General features: G+C 33.5%; 2 protein-coding genes across 9 annotated transcripts in view; both read left to right on the top strand.

Annotated features, from left to right (window-relative positions):
- The window catches only part of LOC101882393 (uncharacterized), a 768785-nt gene that overhangs the window by 184400 nt on the left and 561443 nt on the right, over positions 1-22942 (top strand). The gene's annotated exons all lie outside the window — the stretch shown is intronic.
- Positions 1237-22125, top strand: anln2 (anillin, actin binding protein 2). Of its 8 annotated transcripts, none has more exon segments than NM_001443908.1 (24): positions 1237-1347; positions 1760-1832; positions 4734-4910; positions 5430-5513; positions 5616-5788; positions 5902-5994; positions 8333-8413; positions 8662-8791; positions 8871-9490; positions 10917-11011; positions 12503-12632; positions 12727-12862; positions 13904-14068; positions 14166-14292; positions 14422-14470; positions 14600-14665; positions 14751-14783; positions 15882-15903; positions 15989-16098; positions 16391-16444; positions 16990-17076; positions 18230-18337; positions 18428-18564; positions 20882-22125. In NM_001443908.1, coding segments are annotated over 23 exon segments (2898 nt in total). In that variant the 5' UTR covers positions 1237-1347; positions 1760-1774; the 3' UTR covers positions 21045-22125.

Below are 22942 nucleotides of genomic sequence, written 5' to 3'. Positions count from 1 at the left end.
TGCAATACATCTGATCTTAGTTAATATTTCAAAATGACACAGTGAAAGAAGCAGCCACATATGCAGTCATTGATTTAGAAAATGATTTGTTTGCCTTCTATTGAGCATAAAGTTTTGTCTTTTTAATCTGATTGCTAAATCAAGGGCCTTTCTTGATCCTTAAAACAAGGATTGGTGATCCTCTGAGGCGAGCCAATGCTTAAAACACAAAAAATAAAGTAATAAATAATTAAATTATTATTAAGATTTACACTTCATTAAAAAACAAACAAACAATACAAACTTTATTAAAATTATTATATTAAAATAAAATATTACATTATTTATAACATTAATTAAAATATTATTATATAATACACTGTTTAGATATAGCCTATCTAAAATTACACTGAAATTAAATTAAATAGAAATTAAAAATAAAATAATATAGCAATAAAAAATACATATTTTCCAAATAATATCATTGAATTATTAAAAAGATTTGCAGTTCATTAAAAACAAACAATAAAAATACAAACTGGATTAAAATAATTTAATATTTATAACAATAAATAAAATATGATTACGTAATTTACTGCTGAGATAGGTTATCTAAAATTACACTGAAATTAAATTGAATAGAAATAAAATAAAAATAATAGAAAATGCATATTTTACAACTAATTTCATTAAATTATTAAAAAGATTTACACTTCATTAAAAACAAACAATACAAACTGGATTAAAATAATCTAATTTATAACAATAAATAAACTATGATTGTATAATATACTGTTCAAATAGATTATCCAAAATTACACTGAAATACATTTTATTAGGATAAAATAATATAACAATACAAAATACATATTTTACAAATAAATTTGATTTATTAAAAAGATTTACACTTCATTAAACACAATACAAACTGGATTACAATAATCTAATATTTATAACAATAATTAAAATATGATTACATAATATACTGCTCAGATAGATTATCCAAAATTACACTAAAATCAAATTGAATTGAAATAAAAAATAATGTGACAATCGAAAGTATATATTTTCCAAATAATATCTTATACCTATTTATATTATTAATTTTCACATTTTAGTAAGGGGAGGCACCTAAAAGACTGAAAAAAACTGGCTTAAATATGTTACGCATGATAATTTTCCCGTAACTCATAAGGTCAAAATTCATCAGGCCGCTGAAGGGCTCTGTTGAGCGGCCTTTGGGAGTGACCCGAGCCGATGCTTTGCGCATGCGCGGAACGCCCGCGGAAATTCAAACGCGCGAGCTCAGCTGACAGAAAGGCAGACGTTTGAAAACTCTACAAACTCTGACACGGTTATTTTACTGAGGTAAGATGCTGTTTTAACGATAAGCTGACAGAAATGCTTAATTTATTCGTATGAACGCTATAGCTTTTAATTTTTATGACTGGAGTTTTTGTTTTCGTTCTGCAAAGATTGATTGCTAGGAAGCTAGCGCATTAGCCTCAATAAATTATATGAAAAATACGCAATTGTTGTCGTTTAGGTTCATCCGTATTCTCATATCAACTATATCAATGAAGACGACGACCTTCGTAGTTTTTATGGGTTGATATGATTTATATGCATTGTTCTAGTGGGCTGTGTAAACAAAGATAATGTCACTTTTCAATATTATGTGTATTTTATTAAAATGTGAATGCATATCTTAGATAACTTACACCTGATGCGATGCTAAGTCATTTGATTTAACGTCATTGAACATGAAACTGTTTTTCAGCTGTCAGGTAAAAAGATGGAAAATCAGAAGAGACCGAGAGATCCTCTGGAGGAAAACCCTTCAGCCTCTAGTGGTAAGAATCTCAGCTGACGGCGCCTCCTGCAGTCTGTAGTGTTGTCAGATTGGGTTGACTATTTCAAACCAAAACTCTCAAAAACCCGCCCACTCCAAGAAAAATAAAACGCCAGGAATATTTAGTGAATAAAAATACTATAGTATTTTACTTCCATTCCCATCAAGTTGGCAAGAATCTAATTTAACACACTAAATAATTATTACAATATAAAGTTAAGAAAATCTATAGACAGTCAAACAGGAAAAGCATGTTGTTGAAAAACATGGCAAGTATTACAAAAATGTAATGTCAAGAAGGTCAGATATTGTTAGCTGAGGCCAAAAAAAATCACTTCTTTAATAAGAACATTATGGTTATTTTGCCTTTTTTATGTTCTCACCTGTTAATGCAAAGATTAAAATTCTTTCATAAATCTATTCACTACTAGGTGCTTAAATGGTTACATGTAAACATTATTTTAGTGCAGCAGAATACATTTTTGGGTGAGCATACAAACTCATGTTGTTATGTCTTCCCTAAAGTAGTTCTTCTACACCTGGGGTCACCAACCTTTTTAAAACTGAGAGCTACTTCTTCGGTACCGATTAATGTGAACAAAGGCTACCAGTTTGATACACACTTCTTAAATGGCGAATGTTCTCATTAATGTTATTATTAATAATTAATGCTATTTATCTATGTGAAGACACTGATCATGTTAATGATTTCTAACAATTGCTGTCAACAATGATTTAACAAGATAGGAAACAGATACATATCAATATGGAACACTTCATTTGTCTGAAATAGTTTTTAAAGTATATATAACTAAATGTCATTTTCAATTTTACATTTTTTACATCAGTGCAACTGTGATTTAAAAAGAGTAGCCACAAAAATATCAGATGCAGCTTAATGGTATGTGGTGCTATGGTGAGCTATTTTTAGAACAGGCCTGTACATAGAGCTTACGATATACAGTTACAAGTTCAAGTTTGGTGCCTTGTTGCACAAAAAAAAATCATCACTTAAGTCTCACCAGCACAAGATGGAGATTTGTGGATGAGTCTCCCTCATCTGGCCCTGACTGGTTAAACTGAACCACTGTTATTAGGAAAATAACATTATACTTTTGTCATTATCTGCCAAATCTTTTGTAGTATGTCAATTTGTTTAGTATATTATATGACATACAGGGCTCAGCATAAACAAGTACACCCCTCACAAATCTCTTTTAAATTTCGATTTTCAATAGAAAGCTATAGAATACTGTAATTGGCCTTATTCGTTAGATTAGTCAGCACTGAAGACAAATCTGGAGCTTATCTAACAAAATAACTTATGATAACGGTCCAAAAACTACACCCAAAGTTATATGTTATAGAAAAATATTAAAGACAAATTTTAAAAAGTAAAAGAAAAATCAATTGAAATTTTGTAGATTTTAATAAATTTTCCAATATTTAGCTTGAATTTAACTGTACTATCTTTCAATTTCTAAATATTATTGGTGACTAAAATATTATTTTAATAAATGTATCTGTTTAATAAATCTGTTTTGTTTAAATGCACCATAATACATTCCCTATATTCGCTGAGAAATTGATAAAAATATTAAATTTTAAAATGGGGTGTACTCAAATTATCCTGAGCACAATTACATTTAAATAAACATTTAAAGGCACAGTTCGTCCAAAAGTCTAAATTCTGTCATCTCAGCCTTGACTTCCAGGTTCCAAAACTGTTTGACTGACTTTCTTCTGTTGAAACTAAAAGAAGATATTTTGAAGATACTTCTAACCATTGACTTTTTCAGCTGTGGATGTCAATGATTTTCTGTTTTCTTCATAAAATCTTTTATGTTTAACAGAATTAAGAAGAATTTAAAAAGTAAATAATAGGAAACTTATTATTTTTTTGGTGAACTATCCCTTTAAGATGTTATATTCTTTTCATTGTCAATTCAAAGGTCCCATGAACTTCATGAAGTGCTTTGAAATGTGCATTTTTATTGGATGTTTGACATAATCTCAACCGTAACATGAAAAAAGGGTGAGACATAGTGTAGCCCCTCCCCTTTAAAAAAAACAGCCAATAGCGTTTGCTTTTCTTTTTTACCATTCTGCCATTGAGAGTGGTTCAGCTCAAGTACATCAAATGAAAAGCAAATGAGAAGGGACTTGAAGGGTTTGGGACATGTCAGATGCTAGAAAGCATTTGATTGGTTATGACCAGGCCCACACGGAATCTGCGCACGCACAATCAGATTTTCCACAGATTTCTACAGTTTTTAGCCCATCATTAATTCTGTTTATTTACTTGAGTAAATGTGCATACATCTACATTTATTCAGTTTTTAAATTAATTACTGTATTATTGACTAATATGAAAAAATCTTCATCTGATTTATGTACAATGCAGTTTGTACAGTAATATTTTCTGTCTTCTAGTAGATATATGAGAGACTTGCTTTGTTTACGAAATAAAGTGAATCTAATTGGATTTGCATTTTAAACAATAAATACAAGTTGAAAAGATATTATTTTTTATTTTACATATTAAGGATTTAGTTATGATACTCCCAAAATAATTTAGCAGAAATCTGCAGATTTTTACCAAAGTTCTCCACAGAAATAGCAAAAAACGTCCGCAGATTTCGTCTGCCCCTAGTTATGATGTGCTGAGAAACTGTAGCATGGGTTGACGAATTAAAACTGTTGATCCACTTTGGCGGAAGTAACAAACTACAAGCTTTCCATGTTTATATCCGTTTTATATCTTCTAAATGCAAATTTTGTCATTGTTTGGTACACACTAGCTTACAGATATCCTAAAAACTAACAATACTAATAGTAACATTTAAAAACTTTTTTTAATTTCATGGAACCTTTAACCATTAGGCCACATAATATTTTCCAGAACTTGAAAATGTGTTGAAGAAAAGGCGACTGGCAGCAGGTGGAGAGGAGAACCAGGACCCTTCAAAATCCCCTACCAGATCACGATTGAGAATGACAGAGCTGGAGATGAAACCAGATACACCAGCCATAGCCTCCATCCACTCCAGGGTCCAGCAACTCAGCCAGAGACGAGAAGGTTAGAATATATATAGTTTTTCTTTTTTAAATCAGTCTGCTAAATATTTTAGCCATTTTATTTTTTTCAGTAGCTCTTTTTGTGCCATGCCATCTTATGTTTCACTTGCAAAGTAATTTTGCAGTACATTTCCAAATAATTCTGCTTGATTTAAATTGTTCTGTACAGATAATGTAGTGAAACTGAATGCTATTTTTCCTAATAGTAACAATATTTAGATTTCTACTCTTATGTTTGCTCAATATCGGTTCTAATGTGCATGACAAATATTAATTTTGTTGATACATGCCCTATTATGGAAAAATTATAATACAGGGTTTAAATGCAGTTGTGTGGCAACAGACTTTAACTACTGTAGCTTCTTATGATATTGATTTATGGGTGACATGCATGACACTTCACATACAGATGAGACTTGTTTTACATTTTGTAAAAAGGGGCATAGTAGGTCTCCTTTAATGCATATATATGTATATTTCTGTAATTTAGTGAAATATAGTCCTTTTTTTATATGATCAGGTGGGACTGGTTTAGTACAGCGCTGCCTGTCTGACCCTGGATCTGATGATTGCCCCAGCATGACATCAGTAATCAGTCACATCGGTGAGTGTTTATTTCCATTCAGGCTTCACCCCTTACAATTGCTGTTTATTTTACTGTTTGCTTTATTAAATGTTTTTTGAATGTGCATTTTTTTTACACAAGGTGAGGGAGAGTTTAGCTCTCGCCTGGAACGCTTCAAAGCTCCAACACCTATGAACAGCCCTGGTCGATCCACGCCCTGCTCACGCAGTCTCTCCAGCTTCGTGCATGGCATGCAACAAAAGCTGAATGCTACAGTGACACCCAGCAGTAAAGAGGCCTCCCGTATCCGCCAGGTAGAGCTGTTCCACCCACCTCACCTATTATATGACTATTTTACCTTTCAGAAACAAATCTTTTAAATGCTTTATTTGTCTTGTTACTTAGTCCAGCTGTCTTTGTTATGCAGGCACGTGAGGATGAATTGCGTCTATTGAAGATTCAGCCAGTGGCTGAGAATATGTGGTTTAAGAGGAGTCTGTCTGACTCTTCCCTCACTGAGGTGAGCCATTCTGGGTAACAGTGCCCTATGATTTTACAATGTGAACAATATTGTGGATTTTAATCATGAAAACTGAATTAGCTGTATGATTCAGACTGTCATAGAATTAAAAATAAAGTTTGCATGTTAATATTGATAATAACAACAATATAAAAACTTTGGTTAAAATAGAAAAAGATAGTTTGCAAAAAAAAGTTAAACAAATGTTCTTTCACGTTTCAATTTTAACATAACGAATTAGTTTGAGAAAAAAGTAACAATTACTTCAAAGTTCTTAATAAGTAATCTGTATTAAAGGGTATAGTTCAAATAAAATTTAAAATTCTATCATCATTTACTCGCCCTTTATTGTTTACTTTACTCCCCTAATGCCGAGTTCAGACTGCATGATTTTCGAAGTAGTAGTGTCACAGATGTTTTCACACATGCATGACTATCTGGGCTAGCGTTTTGTCGCTGCTTTGTTTACACTGCAAGATGAATCGGCGACAGGGGCTTTCACATTGCATGGCTTTACAATAGGAAGAATCGCCAACAACTTCGTCCAAACTATGTCTCACAGCTAAAAACACGTAGTATGTCTTTTGTTATTTACTACATAACGAGGAAGAAGCCTTTAGTGGGGTAGAAAATGTAGATATTTTCTTATCTGGGTTTGAAGAGAATTAGCAATTTCTCCTCAACTTTCTTTTTTAAATTTATGTATGAAACGTCAAACAGACATGGGTGCTCCTGTCAAACCTCCACTATTTTTTCCTTAATTTCTTGTGTCCAATCCAAATAAACCGAAAATGAGCGCTTTTAACTTCTCCCTCAACCTTCCACTGGCCTGCAGGTATACACACACACACAAGTGAATGCTGCTCTCTCATTGGCTGTAGGTGATCTCCGACGTTATTTTCAGTCAAAACTCAGTCAAACTCAAAGTCTCAGATCGCATCTTTGATGGTTCATACTGTGTGATTGTCAATCAACTGCACGAGCACCGATTTGCCTGTGATTTCAGGCTTTTCTCGGCAATTTCTCAAAACCTGTGGGCGAGTCAAAATCGGGGTTAAATCATGCAGTCTGAACTCAGCACAAACTCTTTTGGTTTCTTCTCTTGAACTCAAAAAAGATATATTGAAGAATGCTGGAAACCTTTAACTTTTTTACTTTAGTAGTTTTGTCTTTTCCATACTAAGTCAAGTCAATGGTTACAGGTTTCCTGCTTTCTTCAAAAAATATTTTTTGTTTAACAATAGAAAGAAATTCATTAAGGTTTCGAACAACTTGAAGATTATGTAATTAGTGAGTAAATTAATTTTGAGTGAACCATTCCTTTGAATTAGGCCTGTCTCGATAAGGATTTTTTGTTGTGCGATAAGCAACCATGAGATCATTTTATGTCATTGATTATACAATGATTATATATAAACATAATGCAAATAGCCATAAACACTATCATTATTATTTAGATTCTATAATTTGATTTTAAAAAGGTAAATGGCCTATTATACAGGGTGATTCAAAAAGAATACCACAACTTCAAAAATCGACTCTGCTAAGAAGAATAGGAGAGCTAAGCTCTTTCTGTCGTCGATTAAGGAAGCTCTGAAGTTTCGTTTGCTTGCTCAACTAAAAGAAGGAATAACTGCAGCTATCCAAACTGTTTAGCCCGAGATGCTACAAAGAATGTGGATGTTGTTCAAATATTCGGTTGATGTCACTCGAGTGTCTATGAACTTATTTTCTACTGAAAAAAACTTTAAGTACTCTTCACATTGATTAATTACCCAAGGGTCCATCATGTTTCTTTGATTAAATACAGATTTTCAAAGTTGTGGTGTTCTTTTTGAATCACTCTGTATGTTAAAGATCCTATTAGGTTAATGCCCAAGTATAAACATTGACACCAGTGAGGTAGAATGTAAATGTCATTGTAAAATGGTTTTAACGTTTTTTGTAAATTTGTAAATATATATTGCAATGGCAGAAATTATTGAGGTCATCTCCAAGTATTGCACGATATATTGATTATTGGGACGGGCTTACTTTAAACTTTAAAATAAATGTTTTTAAGGTGAGTTATTAAATCGTTTAAATTAATTGGACATGCTTTTCTAAAATAATAAATGTACTAAATAATAAAATAACAACTTGTTTTTAACCATTAAATGATAGAAAATAAAGAATAAAAGTGAAATTAATTTGGGAAAATAAAAAAAAATACCATTCTGTAAGTATTACTGTTGTCCGAACACCACAGGTTAAGATGTTTATCTGCTTCATGTGGATTTTTGTATGGATTTGTGAATTGAAAGTGAATTCATTTTTCATCAAATCATCATTTTTCTAGAGGGCATCACCATCCACATCATCGCCCTGGGTGTACAGGAAAATTCTAAAACCCCAGTGGCCTCCATTACAGCCTGGGAGTGTGAGCATGTATTTGAGATGAATCACTGGAGTCTGTTTGACTTTGGCTTTTGTGTTTGTGGATTTTAATTGATTTGTCATATTACTTGCACCTTGGTTCTAAGATCTTTCCTCTTGAATTAGCTTATAGTCACTGGGGCAAAGTTATTTTGATTGCACTGACTCACTTGGGGAGAAAACCTTTTTGTCTTTCGCACTTGTGAGAGTGTGTATATTTGAAGCAGTCTCTATCTTATATCTGTTTTGCAGGAAGAACTAAAGGGAAATGAATTTACCTCCTGTGAAGGTGACAGTAAGGTGTTTGATGGAAGTCTAAACACCACACCGCCATGTACATCGAATATTCGTTTCCCCAATGAAGAACTTTATACCTCAGTTGGTAAATGAGCTTTGTTAAAACTCTCAGAGCTAATGCAACAACCACATTTGCCATATTTATTTGTTTTTGTCTGTAGCAGAACCTGGGGCACTGAGCACCTCCGCACTAATTGATAAGATGTTTGAAGACGTCCTGCAGCACGCAGAAAAGGAAGATGAAGCTGCAGATGAAAATAAGCAAGAGGAAATGGAGAAAGCTGAGAGCTGTGTATCACAGACTGAAGATAAAACAGAGCTGGACACAGTTGAAAATGAAGACGAAACTGAATTGGACACAGTCGAAAATGAAGAAAACACACAATGGCACACAGTAAAAAATGAGGACGAAACCGAATTGGACACAGTCAAAAATGAAGACAAAACAGAACTGAACATAGTTGAAAATGAAGACAAAACAAAACTGAACATAGTCGAAAAGGAAGACAACACACAACAGGATGCAGTCGAAGAAGAAAAAGTGGAATCAGTCACAATAAATGAAGAGCTGCTTGATCACAGTGAGATGTCTGAAGAGAGTGTAGAATCTCCTGATGACAGTTCTGCAGTGAGTAAAGAAAAGGAGCTCCAAGATGGTGAAGGAGAAATGGAGGAGGAGCAGGAGTGTCCTCCCATGGGTGCTGAAGATGACTTTCTAACCCTGCCACCCAGCTATATCCTCTCTCCTCTCAGCAAATCTGTGGAGGCTGTTGTCACCCCACTGGTATTGCTTTGTTTTTGATTTTATAATTGATTGTATAATTTGAATTTGTAGTTAAATAATATTTAGCCTATGACAGGGTGTCTGCAGGGTCTTTCTTAAAATTTCTTAAATCTCAAAATAATCGTTTAAGGCCTTAAAAAGTCTTAAATATACTGAAATATTGTGTCGTAGGTCTCAAATCTTTTTTTAAACAGGTCTTAATTTTCATTTGTTCATGTATTGCTACCTAATCTGGCCAACAATCACCAACAATCCATCTCAATAAAACTTTAACTCTTTATTTAAAAAGTTCACGTTTAACTTTATTTACCATAATGGTTTAATTATTTTCCTTACAAAAACATTTGTTTAAAAGTGCTATATTTTGCGATTAAAAATGCTATATTTTAGATGTTATAATAGGTCTACATGAATTTAATTCATAATTCCTTTATTATTGAAAAAAGTATTATTTGCATACCACTTCACCTCAAATGTATTGGTTTATTTTTATTTATTTTGTAGATAACTGACCAACAAAAATACGTTCAAATAAAGAAAACTATACCAAACAAATTTGGTTACAAAAAGAGCATTTCTTCCAAAAAAATTGGGCTATATGAAGTGGTCAACCTGTTGCTATTTTGGGGTTTTCATCTATTGTTTTTTTTTCTGTCTTATCAGTTAACAATCCAAAGTAATTCAAAATGTCACTTTGTGAGTTGTTCTTTTTAGGAGATTGCTGTGGTTGTTGTAGCTACTAAATCTTATTGACAGTGCAGAAATGAACTGATTCAGATGTGCGTTTGAAACGTCAGAAAACGTGCAACCTTAAAAGGCTCCTCAGGCTATTAAAATAAAATGGTCTATTTTTTCACAATTGTGTGAGCATTTTAGTGACTTTTCCACATGCAATATTATCTATTGTAGATAAGCTGTTAATGACAATACTACCGTTTACAAACTACAGTGGCACCACCAGTATTTTGATGCCATGGTATCGCGATAATACCATAGTACCGCTAAACTGTGCAACTCTACATACAAGTAGTTTTTACACAATATTTAAAATATTTTGCTTAGAAATATCTAAAATATTAATTTTTTTATTATTAAATTATTGTTTTATTATTAATTGTATTAAATTAGTTTATTTTGTTTGATAGGGCAAACAAAAATCTTTTCCATCTGGGCCATGAGTCTAAAATTTCATTCATAAAGGTCTTAAAGTCTTAAATTTAACTTGGTGAAATCTGCAGAAACCCTGCTTTGATACCCAGACATCATATTGTTTTCATAAAAATGGCTTTTGACATATTAATGCCACTTTTCACATTAAATTAAGTGGCAATATTGCATTGTTTTTGGTAAATTCAGATTAGATATACATATAAATGGAAATTTATAAATGTATTAATTCTAAATGTGTTCATGAATGTTCCTACAGAAGATTGAAATCACATTGTCTGAACCATCAGACCAACTGCCTCTACCTGAAGAAGTGACGGATGGTTCTGCTGACAGCGTTCCACCTTTGTACAGGTGTGCCACAATTGACAAATACAATTGATAATACATTTTCAAAAACCTTGTCTTTTTGTATCACTTTGTAACTTGTTGTTTTAGCATTGATTATGGTTACTTGTTGCTAGTAGCTGTTTCTATTCAAAAATGCGAATTAAATTTATAGGCAAAACTGGAATGTTGCATAAAAGACGTGCGAATAATCAGCGTTTCCGTCTAATGAGTCAACGAGAACAAAATCCTCACTTCCTGATTAACTGGTACCAAATATCAACAGTAAAAACGTATTTTGCTGCGGTAGGAGAAGCTGTGTGAATCTTTTCTTTATTTTTGATGAATGACTTGCGCCTCGAAGACAATATGTCGATGCGTAATGAACACCTGGTGATGTTTAAAGCCATGAGATGCAGAGCGTCAGAAGCTCTTGAAGGTTCTGGAAGTCATTAATAATATAATAACACTAATACTGAAATGGATAAGGTGTTTAAGAATGACCAAAACAATATCTCAGATGTTTTACAGTGTGCTAAGCCTGCTGGTTTTTCCATTCACACACAAAATCACATAACTTTTTAATGCACATACTGGAATTTGTTCGGTAAAACTGTTTCCATCGTAGTTTATGCGCATCTTTTCTCATCGAATAAAAAGTTTATCGGAAACGTAGCTAGTGATAGGCTAATAATTCAACTAGGTTTTCTATATACATTACTGTTCAAATGATTAGTTGGTAAGATATTAAGATTATAAAATAAAAGTGCTCACCCATGCTACACACTAGTTCTGTAGTTTTTAGCTCGTGATCCCAACTATCCTTGTATAAATATACAAATGTTGCACACAATGGTGCACACACACCAAAAGGAACTATATAAACAAGCTTATTGACAAGACAAAAAAAGTCAACAGTCTAACAACCATATCATTTTTTATAGTCATTATTCATTTGTTTCATTCAGTATTTACCTCACTTAATGAGAAAGGGGAGCACAATGTTTGAAGCACAAGACTATTCTTGGTTTAATTTGAAGACCGCCACTTGATGCCTCCTATGTTCAGTCATGGCCTTCATTTTTAATGTATGTGAGTGTCGTAATGGTGTCAAAGTTTAACGCTGTGCCGTAAGATTAATCTGCTACGACTAACACTATTGCTGTATCATTAATCTAGCATAAAACCCCAGGGGCCACAATCCAATGGAAAATGAATTGAAAGGCTGATGGCTTTTTATTTGCATGTTGATTTTTATGTAACTATTAAATACTATTTTACTAGGTTACGGATTAAAATATTTAATTATTGTCTCACGACCCCCATTTTGGAAACTACTGCACTCGTTGAAACACAATATTATGAAATGAAAATTTTCCTGAATTTTCGGCAACCATTACTCCAATATTAAGTGTCATGTTGTGTTTCAGAAATCATTCGAATATGTTAAATTGCTTTGGTGCTTTTTAATAAAATTCTACAGCATTATTGACAATAATATGTATGTGTTATTGACAGCATTGATGCCTACCGCTCACAGAGGAAGGTCCACCAACTCACTACTCAGAGCTTGACCCCTGGCGTTCAGAAGCAGGTTCAAGAGAAGATCTGCTCAAAAAAGCCTATCAACGTCAAGGAGAGAATTAAGGTCTGAAAATGTGTTGTGTATAGATAACAAATGCATTATTGATCACCTTCATGAATGCAGGATCTTATTCAGGTGATTGTATTTGTCCTTTAAGGCTTTGAACGAGGAGGCGGCCAAGTTGCAGACCATCATCACACAGACGCTGCAGGCTCTGAGCTGCTGCAGCGATGAGGAACATGGAAAGGGTTCACAACAGGAGGCGGAGGCTGAGAAACTCCTGCTTGTGTCCAGTAAGTGCAACCTTACTAATTTTTCTTCTTGAGCTTTCTGCATATAGAGTTGAAGACCAGATTTTAAGTCCTCCTGTGAAATTAAGTTTTTCAAATATTTCCCAGGTCTGTTTAACGAAGAGATTTTTTTCCCAGCACATTTTTTTATGCTGATAGTTTTTTTAATAACTAATTTCATTTACTTTGATGACAGTACACACATTTTTACTAGTTACTATGCGATATTAGTATTAAGATATTATTAAGTGCAATTTAATAGATTATTTAGATTTAACTAGGCAAGTTAGATTAAATAAGTAGTTGGACAACAGTAGTTTGTTCTGTAGCCAATCAGAAAAAAATACATTCTTAAGGGAGCTAATTATATAATAATATTCACTTTCATTTTTCTTTTTTTTTTATTTATTTTCTTTTCTTTTTTTTATTCTAGACAAACTAAAAGAAATAAGACTTTCTTCAGAAGAAAAATATTACTAGGAATACTGAGGGAAACTTTTTGATTAGAGAAAATTTGGGAAATATTTAAAAAGAAAATTTCATAAAAGGGCTAATAATTGTGTCTTATATCTTATATTGAGAGTAGAGAATAAACTACTTGACTACATCTTGTTGCTATCCAAGTTTTAGAAACAACAAATAATAACTTGACTTCTAGTTGATCATTTGGTCTCAGAAGTGGTGTATATGAAAGGCAAAGACCTCTAGATTAGGCTTATTTTACCAAAATAAAATATGAACATGCCTTGATTTTTAATGATATAATTGATTAATTAAACGGAAAAATGTACAGTACAGTATATAAAGTCATGGTGCAGTGGAAAAAGAATTAATTTTGTGTTTGACTCCCATGAGCTTGGAGGACTGCATCCATTCATCTCTGGAATGACTTAAATCACTTATTAATAAAGTCATCTGGAACGGCAAAGAAAGCGTTCTTGCAGGACTCCCAGAGTTATTCAAGATTCTTTGGCTTCATCTTCAATGCCTCCTGCTTCTTACCCCAGACATGCTCAATAATGTTAATTCGTTCCTGTCATGCAGGTGAAAAGCGAGCAGCCTTACTGGCGGAGGTCAACAGGCTGAGAGAGGGTGAACCTGGAGAACCAGAATCCCAGAATGCACCTCTTCAGCCCTGCAGGGGCACCGTCAGCATCAGCAGCATTCAGCTGCCTCTCAAGGTGGAGTTTGTGTGCTCCGCTCGCACAGGTGAGTTTTAATACACATTTATAAATGGCAGGAACAAGATGTTTCACTGTATACTGTCAGTGTTCACTCACAGTTTATGTCTGCTGTCTATATAAAGGTCGTCCAAGGCACTACTTCTTCGTTCTGATCCGTTATGGCCCATGTAACATTATGGCAACACCTTTAGCTACAGCTGCTGATGCCCAAAATGGAGACACTATCACCTTCCCAACTTCCATCACACTGTGAGTCCACACAATACATAAAATGCACTGCTGTTTTTTTTAACTAATGTCAGAGTTTAACCTGAATCATATCTGTGAGGTTTTTATGTGTAATAGTGATTTACGCTGGTTTGAATATTTGATTCACAGACAAGATATTCGCTCCAGTTTCGAGATTGATGTTGAGGTCTACAGTCTGGTAGGTACAGTTCATGTTAACATTGGTTCTTTTTAGGTTTAAAAGAAAATGACAGTTGTTTTGTTCACTCATTTCTAACTCTAATTGTTTTTTTTTTGTATTTTTTTTTTGTGGTTCTCTAATTTATAGTCCAATACTCAGAGTAATACCTGTAGCCTCAATGTTCAGCAGTTTCGCAGCTCAACAAAGTCAAGGGTATGTACACTTTCATGTCTTATTGGGAAGATTACGTTACTTTCATAAATGCAAAGTTAAACAAAGTGCTATTTTTTTTTTTTAGGTGACTCCTAAGAAGATTCTGCACAGCATCACTGTATGTATCTTCTCTGTTTCTATAACATCATTAGACTTCATTAATTAAGAACAAGCCAATACATTTTGTATTATTTTTTTTAAAAATATGGCTGTAATATTCATAAAATGAAGAACTAGGGCTGCACAATATATCGTTTCAGCATCGATATCGCAGTGTGTGCATCTGCAATAGTCACATTGCAGGATATGCAATGCTGAGTTGGTATTATAGTTAATTATATATTTGATTGTACTCAATGTAGAGTATAATCATAATGGAGTAAAATTTTATCATCTGCATTTTTAAACACAAACATTTATTCATTATTTTTATTTCACCTTTACTTGTTTCAAAAGTTTATGAGTTTCTTTTTGTGTTAAACAAAAAAAGAAGATATTTTAACAACTCCTAAACGTTTGAAACATGTGAAGGGTGACTAAATAGAGAGTCCATTTTCATTTTTAAGTTAACTATCCCTTTAAGACCTGTGACTGTGTGAACATTTCAATATTATTGAGTTTAAAACATCCGGCCATAAGAAACTTTAATGTTTGTAACTTTAATGAAGGTTACTATATTACGATATGCTGTGTTGATTATTCAATATCTATAACCTGAATACTGTTAGACTCTCCAGAAAATTGTCATTTACTTTTATCTTTGCTATATTGTATTTATCAATGCTTAAAATTTATTTTTTTTATATTATTCGAGACTAACTCCCTACAAATATATAATTCCAATTAATCTAAAACAAATAATTCTTTCCAAATAAATCTTTTTAGGTCATCTGGTGAAATTGCATGTATGTAATATATATTGCAGAAATACAACATATCGCAATGTCAGACTTTTCCAATATCATGCAGCCCTAATAAGATTATTTAAATCAGCCTTTAGGCTAGATAGTCAGACTCGTTCCCGTTGGTCCTCAATCTGGCAACCTGCACTTGCGTTTGTTTTGATCCAGGAATACAATACCTAGTTCAACCATTGGTTGTCAAACTTGCATATTTTAATAGATGAGATGCATCATATTTAATATCATTAATTAAAAATTGTTGCATGATAAGCAAAGCTAACAACATTAATTTGTCTTTGTGTTGATTTTCCTAGAAATCTAATCAGAGTGCGACTTGTAAGTATTTATTTAATTGACTAGTTTAATCATTGGTTTAGTCATTGTCATCAGATTTTGATATTTTTGTTTTTGTCTATTATAGCTGCAACTTTGCCTTGTCTGACTGCCCAACGCTCTAGTAACTTCACTTTAGTGGGCTCTCACAAAATCACCCTCAATTCATTGGGACAAAGCAAGTTTCCTCTGGACAAGGTAAATGCAGTGAAAAAGGAGTCTTATTACATTAACAAAAAAGAAGATGAAGTGGTTGTTGCTATCTTTACCTGTGTATGCACTTAATTTCTTTGTTTATTCACCGACTTTTTCCTTTGTAATGTCAGATATTGTGCACATGTTTGTACTGTTACACTTCAGGGGTTAATTAGGATTTCTCTGAATGTACAATGACCTGAGGATTTGTCTTGACTCTTGTGTTTGCACTGTGGTGGGAGTTGTGGTGATGTAACTGGGTCTCTGTCCATCTCTCCTGTTTCTCTTCACTCAGATGAAATTTGAAGGAAAAATCAGGCGACTTCTTGGAGATGAGTTTCAGGAAAAGGTGTCACTCTTTTCACCTCAGTCTCTCTTTCTGGTTTAGTGGGCTTTGCACATTTTCTGTTTTAGTGTGTGTGACAGAAAAAAAGCTAGGCATTGTTTTGATCTGTTTGTGATTTAGAGAATGTCCTGGCATGTGCAATAATCAGTGAATTAGCTTGATTTAAGGTTTTCATTACTTGCTTTTGGACAAATTAAACTAACTTCTCCATATTTTTACTTCAGTCTCAACCTGTATTTTTAGCTGAGATATCAGAGACGTTTTGATGCCTGAATAATTAAATATATATTGTAAATAAGTTATGCTTTTGTGATATAGGTTTTAAAAGGGTTTAGCAAACTTGCTTATAAGCCATATATACTTTTTTCATTACCATTCAGAACTCTTTTAATTATAATTTTGTCTCAAAATGCTACTGTAGTGTGTTGATTTAGACTGTTGCAAAAAAACTTATTAATTTGAACAATATTATTCTGCATCTGACATGCCCATCTGTTGTTGTTTTGTTTTTCCTGTGTGATGACTAACCCATTTGTTATTTTGTGTAGGTTCCCTTCCTCTCTCCTCTAGAGGGCCACATCTATCTGCGGCTGCATAGCGAGGGCCACTCCAACGTCCAGCATGAGGGCTTTTTGGTGGGTTGTTGTACAATGCTCAGCATATAGGAGTACACCCCTCAGAAATCTCTCATTTAGATAAATAATTTCTATAGGAAGCTTTACAATATTATATTTGTGCATATACATTAAATTAATCAGTACTGAAGCCAAATCTGGAGCTGATCTAACAAAATGACTTATGATAACGGTCCAAAATTAGGTCACCCGTTATATGTTATGGGAAAATATTAAAATAAAAAAGAGCAAAATTCAAGAGAAGCAAAAAACATTGTAAACATTTAGTTGAAATTTTGTAGGTTGTAATTTTTTCCCTAATATTTCACATGCATTTAAATGTATTAGCTTTGTCTTTTTAAAGATATTCAGTCACTAAAATATTATTTTAGTAAATATATTCATTTAATAAATCGGTTTCTGCTCAAATGGACCAAAATACATTAGCTATATTCACTGAAAAATTGATAAAAATATTCATTTACAAAATGGGGCATACTCATTTACGCTGAGCACTGTATATAATGTCACAAAACCTGACCGATAGTTCTGTTGTTAGTTTAATAACACGGAAAAGGCACTTAACTTATCTGTAGACCCTCAGGCTCAGTTCATGTGTATATAAGCAAAAATGTGATAGTCCAGTTGGCATATTTGCAAAGCAGATATGTGAAATATGTTAGCAATTTATCATTACCATTACAGTCTGATCCATTTGAATGCATGTTGCCAAATTAAAGACAGGTGTGAAGCAAGAATATGCTTGTCGCGATGTTTCTGGTTACATCAGAATTTCTTTTTTTTTTATAAATTATTATAAATAAATAAATAAATAAATATATTATATATTGAATTTTGGTCATGCATGTTATCTTGATGCCCTTGAGCCTACGTAAGTGCCATTTGTACCTATGGTTAATCCACCTATACCATTACTTTAGATGAGTTTAAACCAGTTAGTCCATTCTCCTCTGATTTCTGGCATTAACAAGGCTTTTTGCTTACAGAACTGCCATTAAAATACTTATTTTTTCCAGACTATTCTCTGTAAATCTAAGAATTCAAGTTGTCACACTATTCCTCTTTTTAAATCTCCTATTGAAAATAATATATATTTTGAAATATGTTTTGTTTTTGTGAAATGTTTGTAATTGTTTTATTTCTTCTCTTACAGACCATGTTTGAGGATGTGAGTGGTTTTGGAGCCTGGCAAAGGTTCTACTTCCTTCTAGAAGGAGGTCATCTGCTGTATTGGAACTATCCTAATGAGATGGGCAGCAAGGTGTGCAACATCACTACACTGAGTGATTTGTAATGTGTGCCTTCTCTAATGTGTCTCCTCATCAATAACTATTATCTCCTTCACTTTTAGCCAGCAGATGGTAGTCTGTCTCTCTATGGCTTCTGCAGTGTCCGGCCTGTGGAAAGAGAATGCTGTGCACGACCACACACCTTCGAACTAGTTGAGACTAGCACCTTTCAGAAAGAAGACAGCCAGACCTTGAAGAAGTAAAGTATCTGTGTATTTGTAAAGCAATAGTTTTAGACTGAATATAAACATCTGTCATCACACTGGTGTTGTTGCACACCTGTATGCCATCTGTTTTTCCGTGGAACTCAACAGGAAAAGCGCCATGCCCCTCCTTTATTCCTGACAGTGAATGTGATCATAATGTTTGAAAGCTCTAAAAATGGAAAACCAGAAATTGATCCATCTACTCTACCTGACAAAAGTCTTATCGTTGATCGCAGTTGTAAGAGCAACAAATAATATCTTGACTTCTTGTTGATCATTTGGGAAAGTGGCAGAAGGTCGATTTTTCTAATGAGTCTTCTGTTGAACTGAATCCCAATCATGACAAATACTGCAGTAGACCTACTGGAACCTGCATGGACTCAAGATTCTCACTGAAATCTGTCAAGTTTGGTGAAGGAAAATCATGGTTTGGGGTTACATTCAGTATAGGAGTGTGCGAGAGATCTGCAGAGTAAATAGCAACATTAATAGCCTGAGGTATCAAGACATTTGTGCTGTCCATTACAATATACACCACAGGAGAGGGCAAATTCTTCAGCAGGATAGCGCGCCTTCTCAAACCTTAGTCTCCACATCAAAGTTCCTGAAAACAAAGAAGGTCAAGGTGCTCCAGGATTTGGCCAGCCCAGTTACCAGATATGAACATTATTGAGTATATCTGGAGAAAGATGAAAGAGGAGGCATTGAAGATAAATCCAAAGAATCTTGATAAAACTCTGGGAGTCCTGCAAGAATGTTTTCTTTGCCACTCCAGATGACTTTATTTAAAAGTGATTTGAGTCATTGCAGAGATGTATGGATGGAGTCCTCCAAGCTCATGGGAGTCACACACAATATTAATTCTGTTTCCACTGCACCATGACTTTATATTCTAGACTGTACAATATTTCTGTTAAGTGACAAGACTTTTGTCTAAGCAAAGTCAGACCTTATTGTCCTAGTTAAATCATTAAAAATCAAGGCATGATCATATTTTATGTTGGTAAAATAAGCGTGGTCTAGAGACCTTTGCCTTTCATATAAGTCACTTCATATAAGCCAAATGATTGAATAGAAATCCATTTATTATTTGTTATTCCAAAAACTTGCATAGGTGACAAGATTTTTGTAAGGTAGTGTAGACCATTATGATGATCACATTTCTGCATTCAGTCCTAAAGTGAAAATTCAGCCTCCTTTTATAAATGCAGGTTTTAGATTGTGTAATTCACTCATGCAAATGTTTCAAAATCACCTAAAAATTCATAAATATACATAATAATAAAAATACATAAATTGAGATATTTTAGTGAAATCTAAAACCTCTCAAATTCTCCATTGACAACAATGGACTAGAGACCATTGTTGACCAAGTCCAGAAAAGAAACCAAAAACATTACCAAACCATTCTACGTGACTTCAGTGGTTCAACTATAATGATTCAAAGCTCCATGAACAGGATCTCCAGGAAAATAATGTACATTTGACTTTGTTTGCCAATATCTTCTCTTTCACGTCAAGTAGGAGTGTGCTTTTAATGCATGCAGTGCAACGTATTCTCATTGAAGTCAGCAGCACAACATGCAACTAGTGTGTTACTTATAGTAAACGTGCACCCTGATTTGACACGGGAGACATTGACTAACTTTTACTGCTTGTTTTTGTATTATTGCACAATAGAAGTGTTCTTTAAAATCTTAAATTTACTAACATACTGTGTTATAGGTGTTAAATTGTTTCAAACTGATCGTTGTCCAAGTAAAGATATTCAATTTGGACCGATATCCATCCAATGACCAACATTTTATCTCAATAAAAGCTTATATTTTTTTTATTTACGTTTTTTTTTTAATTGCAAAGAGATAGTTTACAACAGCTGTTAGACATTTTACAGCAAATTCCCTAAATTAAATGACCTAATGAGGGGAAAAAAAACAAAAAAAAACAATTACACAATTCCTCATGATAATACTGGGCCATTAGAAAAAAATCCTAACCCTGTATTAGTCTAAAATTTAATTCTTCATGGTTTTCAAAGGGTCCTAAATTTGACTTGATGAAAATGAAGATGAAAAAAGTATTCATATAGATATGTAGAACCTCTACATTAATTGAGTGCATCTCTTATGTCCAATGCATAGGACCCATCTTGACTTGCATTTTATAGTTTGTTTTAATCTGAAAAATTTCCCAAAAGTCCATGGAGTCTTTCCCTTACAATTTCAGTACAATTTGAACATCTTTACTGAATTAGTTTACAATACTGTTGATGATTTTAAATTTGTACGTGCTTGATGTTTTGTTGTGTAGGTGCTGGTTCTCAGCGGACACACGAGAGGAGAGGTCTGACTGGATGGAGAAACTCAATCAAACATTACTGGACTTTCTAACCTGGAACAGGAAGCCTGTCTCCAATGAGACCCGGGCCAGCACGTCCTCCACATCCGGGACCTCTCGTGAGAGCATCCTGTAACACAACACAAACGTGAACTCTCATTTAAGACTAAGAAAGGAAATCACAGATGATCATTTGTGGCACTACAAAAATGTAGAGGTTCTGAGAGCGTTTTATGCAATAATGCATTGTATTCTACATGTGCATGCTCATTATTAGATACTATATTACATACTAGGGGCATATTTAATATTTCAAATCCATCATTACATCTTAGAGATTCTGCTGAATTTTAGAAAAGTTTACAACACTGTAAGGATGGATGGATTCGCCAGTTTTTTTTTTTTTTCAGATTAGCCATATGAGAGCAAGGTGAGTTTAATGCCAGTTTGAATATTTGTTCATCTCCTGCCTTATTCAGACAGTTGCTCATAACTGAATGAACGCTTTACGTTTTAATGCAATGACCTTTTTCGGTTTATGAGGGTGTCCTTAATTACACTACATGATATAGTTATGTTTACTGCATTATTTGGGAAGTGATATTTTGGTAAAGCTTTTTTTATGTTTGCTGCTTTTCAACTTACTCTCTGGGAGCAATTTATGCGATCAAAGCAGTCAGAAGGAGAATTGCTTTTATTTGAATGTATATTATATGAAGTATGAATCGTATAGCTTATTATTTTTCTAAGAGGAACTTCCCTTTATAAATGGGTATGAAAATGTTAATTGTATACTATCATTTGGGAGTACCTGGCCATGCATTATAACTACTGTACATTTTATTTTTAGGGGAGACAGTCTGGTCAGCGTAATCGAATCGAGTTTACACTGTAATCTGATGGTTGACTGGGTTAAAATCTGAAATGTGCCAGTGCAGGGTTGACACTACAGAGTGATAATTTACCACGTCTGCAGGGAGAGAGAGTGAGGTATGATCTTGTGACCTCTGGGGTTTATTTGAACCTTCAGTAGGTTGTATTTGTTTTTCTTGAGAATGCAGTTTCCAATCTGGGGACTGTGAAACTGATGAAAAGTCTTTGTCCTATATGTGTTTTTGCCAAGGGTCTCATATTCTATTACTGCGTTAAACTATATATAAATATGCGAAATATCCTGGTAAAGGTACTATAAAATAAATATGGCTGTTAAAGTCTAATGTGTTTGTTTTTTTTGGCATACTGATTATTTATTTAAATTTTTTTTTTAGTATTTAATAAAATGATTATTATTAGCTGGTCAGTTAAAATTTGTAAGCTTAGCTTATGCTTTGCCAACTTAACACTTGACCTAAACTTAACTGGGATTTCTCTTCTTTTTTCCCTAAAGTTATCCCTGTGTTTGAGAATGTTACACATACTTTCTTAATAATTACTTTCTTAAGACAGTTATGTTTTGACATTTAAAAGTAAATTGTCTCATTTTACTTGCTCAAATAGGTGATCTCTGATATTACCACCAGTGGTGTAAAGTAACAAATTACAAATACTCAAATTACTTTAATTGAGTAGGTTTTCTCATAACTTGTAATTTACAAAGTAGTTTTGTTTGATGAACGAAATGGCCTTAAACACCCAGCTCACATAAGACATCAACTTGGCGTTGTACCCCAACATCGTGGGGACATTGCATTTTGTTTGAAAATGAAAATATATTGACATCAAAACCCAACATCAGGTTGACGTCAACGTCCAACCTAAAATCAACCAAATATCAACAACTAATGATGTTACAGCTTGACGCTGTGTGGACGTTACCACTATGACGTCTATCAGACATTCGATTCTGGTTGCTATACCTGATGAATAAATGTCAGTGTTTGACGTCAACATGTCGTTGGTTTAAGATGTTGGCTTGACGTTGGATTTTGGTCACTTTCCAGCACAACCTAAAATCAACCAAATGCCAACTTTATTTGATACTGTTATTGGGAATCAAAATAACATTGTCCTTAGACTCTGGCTAGGTATTGATTT

The sequence above is a fragment of the Danio rerio genome, chromosome 18, assembly GCF_052040795.2.
Source record: "Danio rerio strain M-AB ecotype USA chromosome 18, GRCz13ab, whole genome shotgun sequence".
Classification (NCBI taxonomy): Eukaryota; Metazoa; Chordata; class Actinopteri; order Cypriniformes; family Danionidae; genus Danio; species Danio rerio.
The sequence above is the reverse complement of the archived record's forward strand: the minus strand, read 5'-3'. Positions and strand labels throughout refer to the sequence as shown.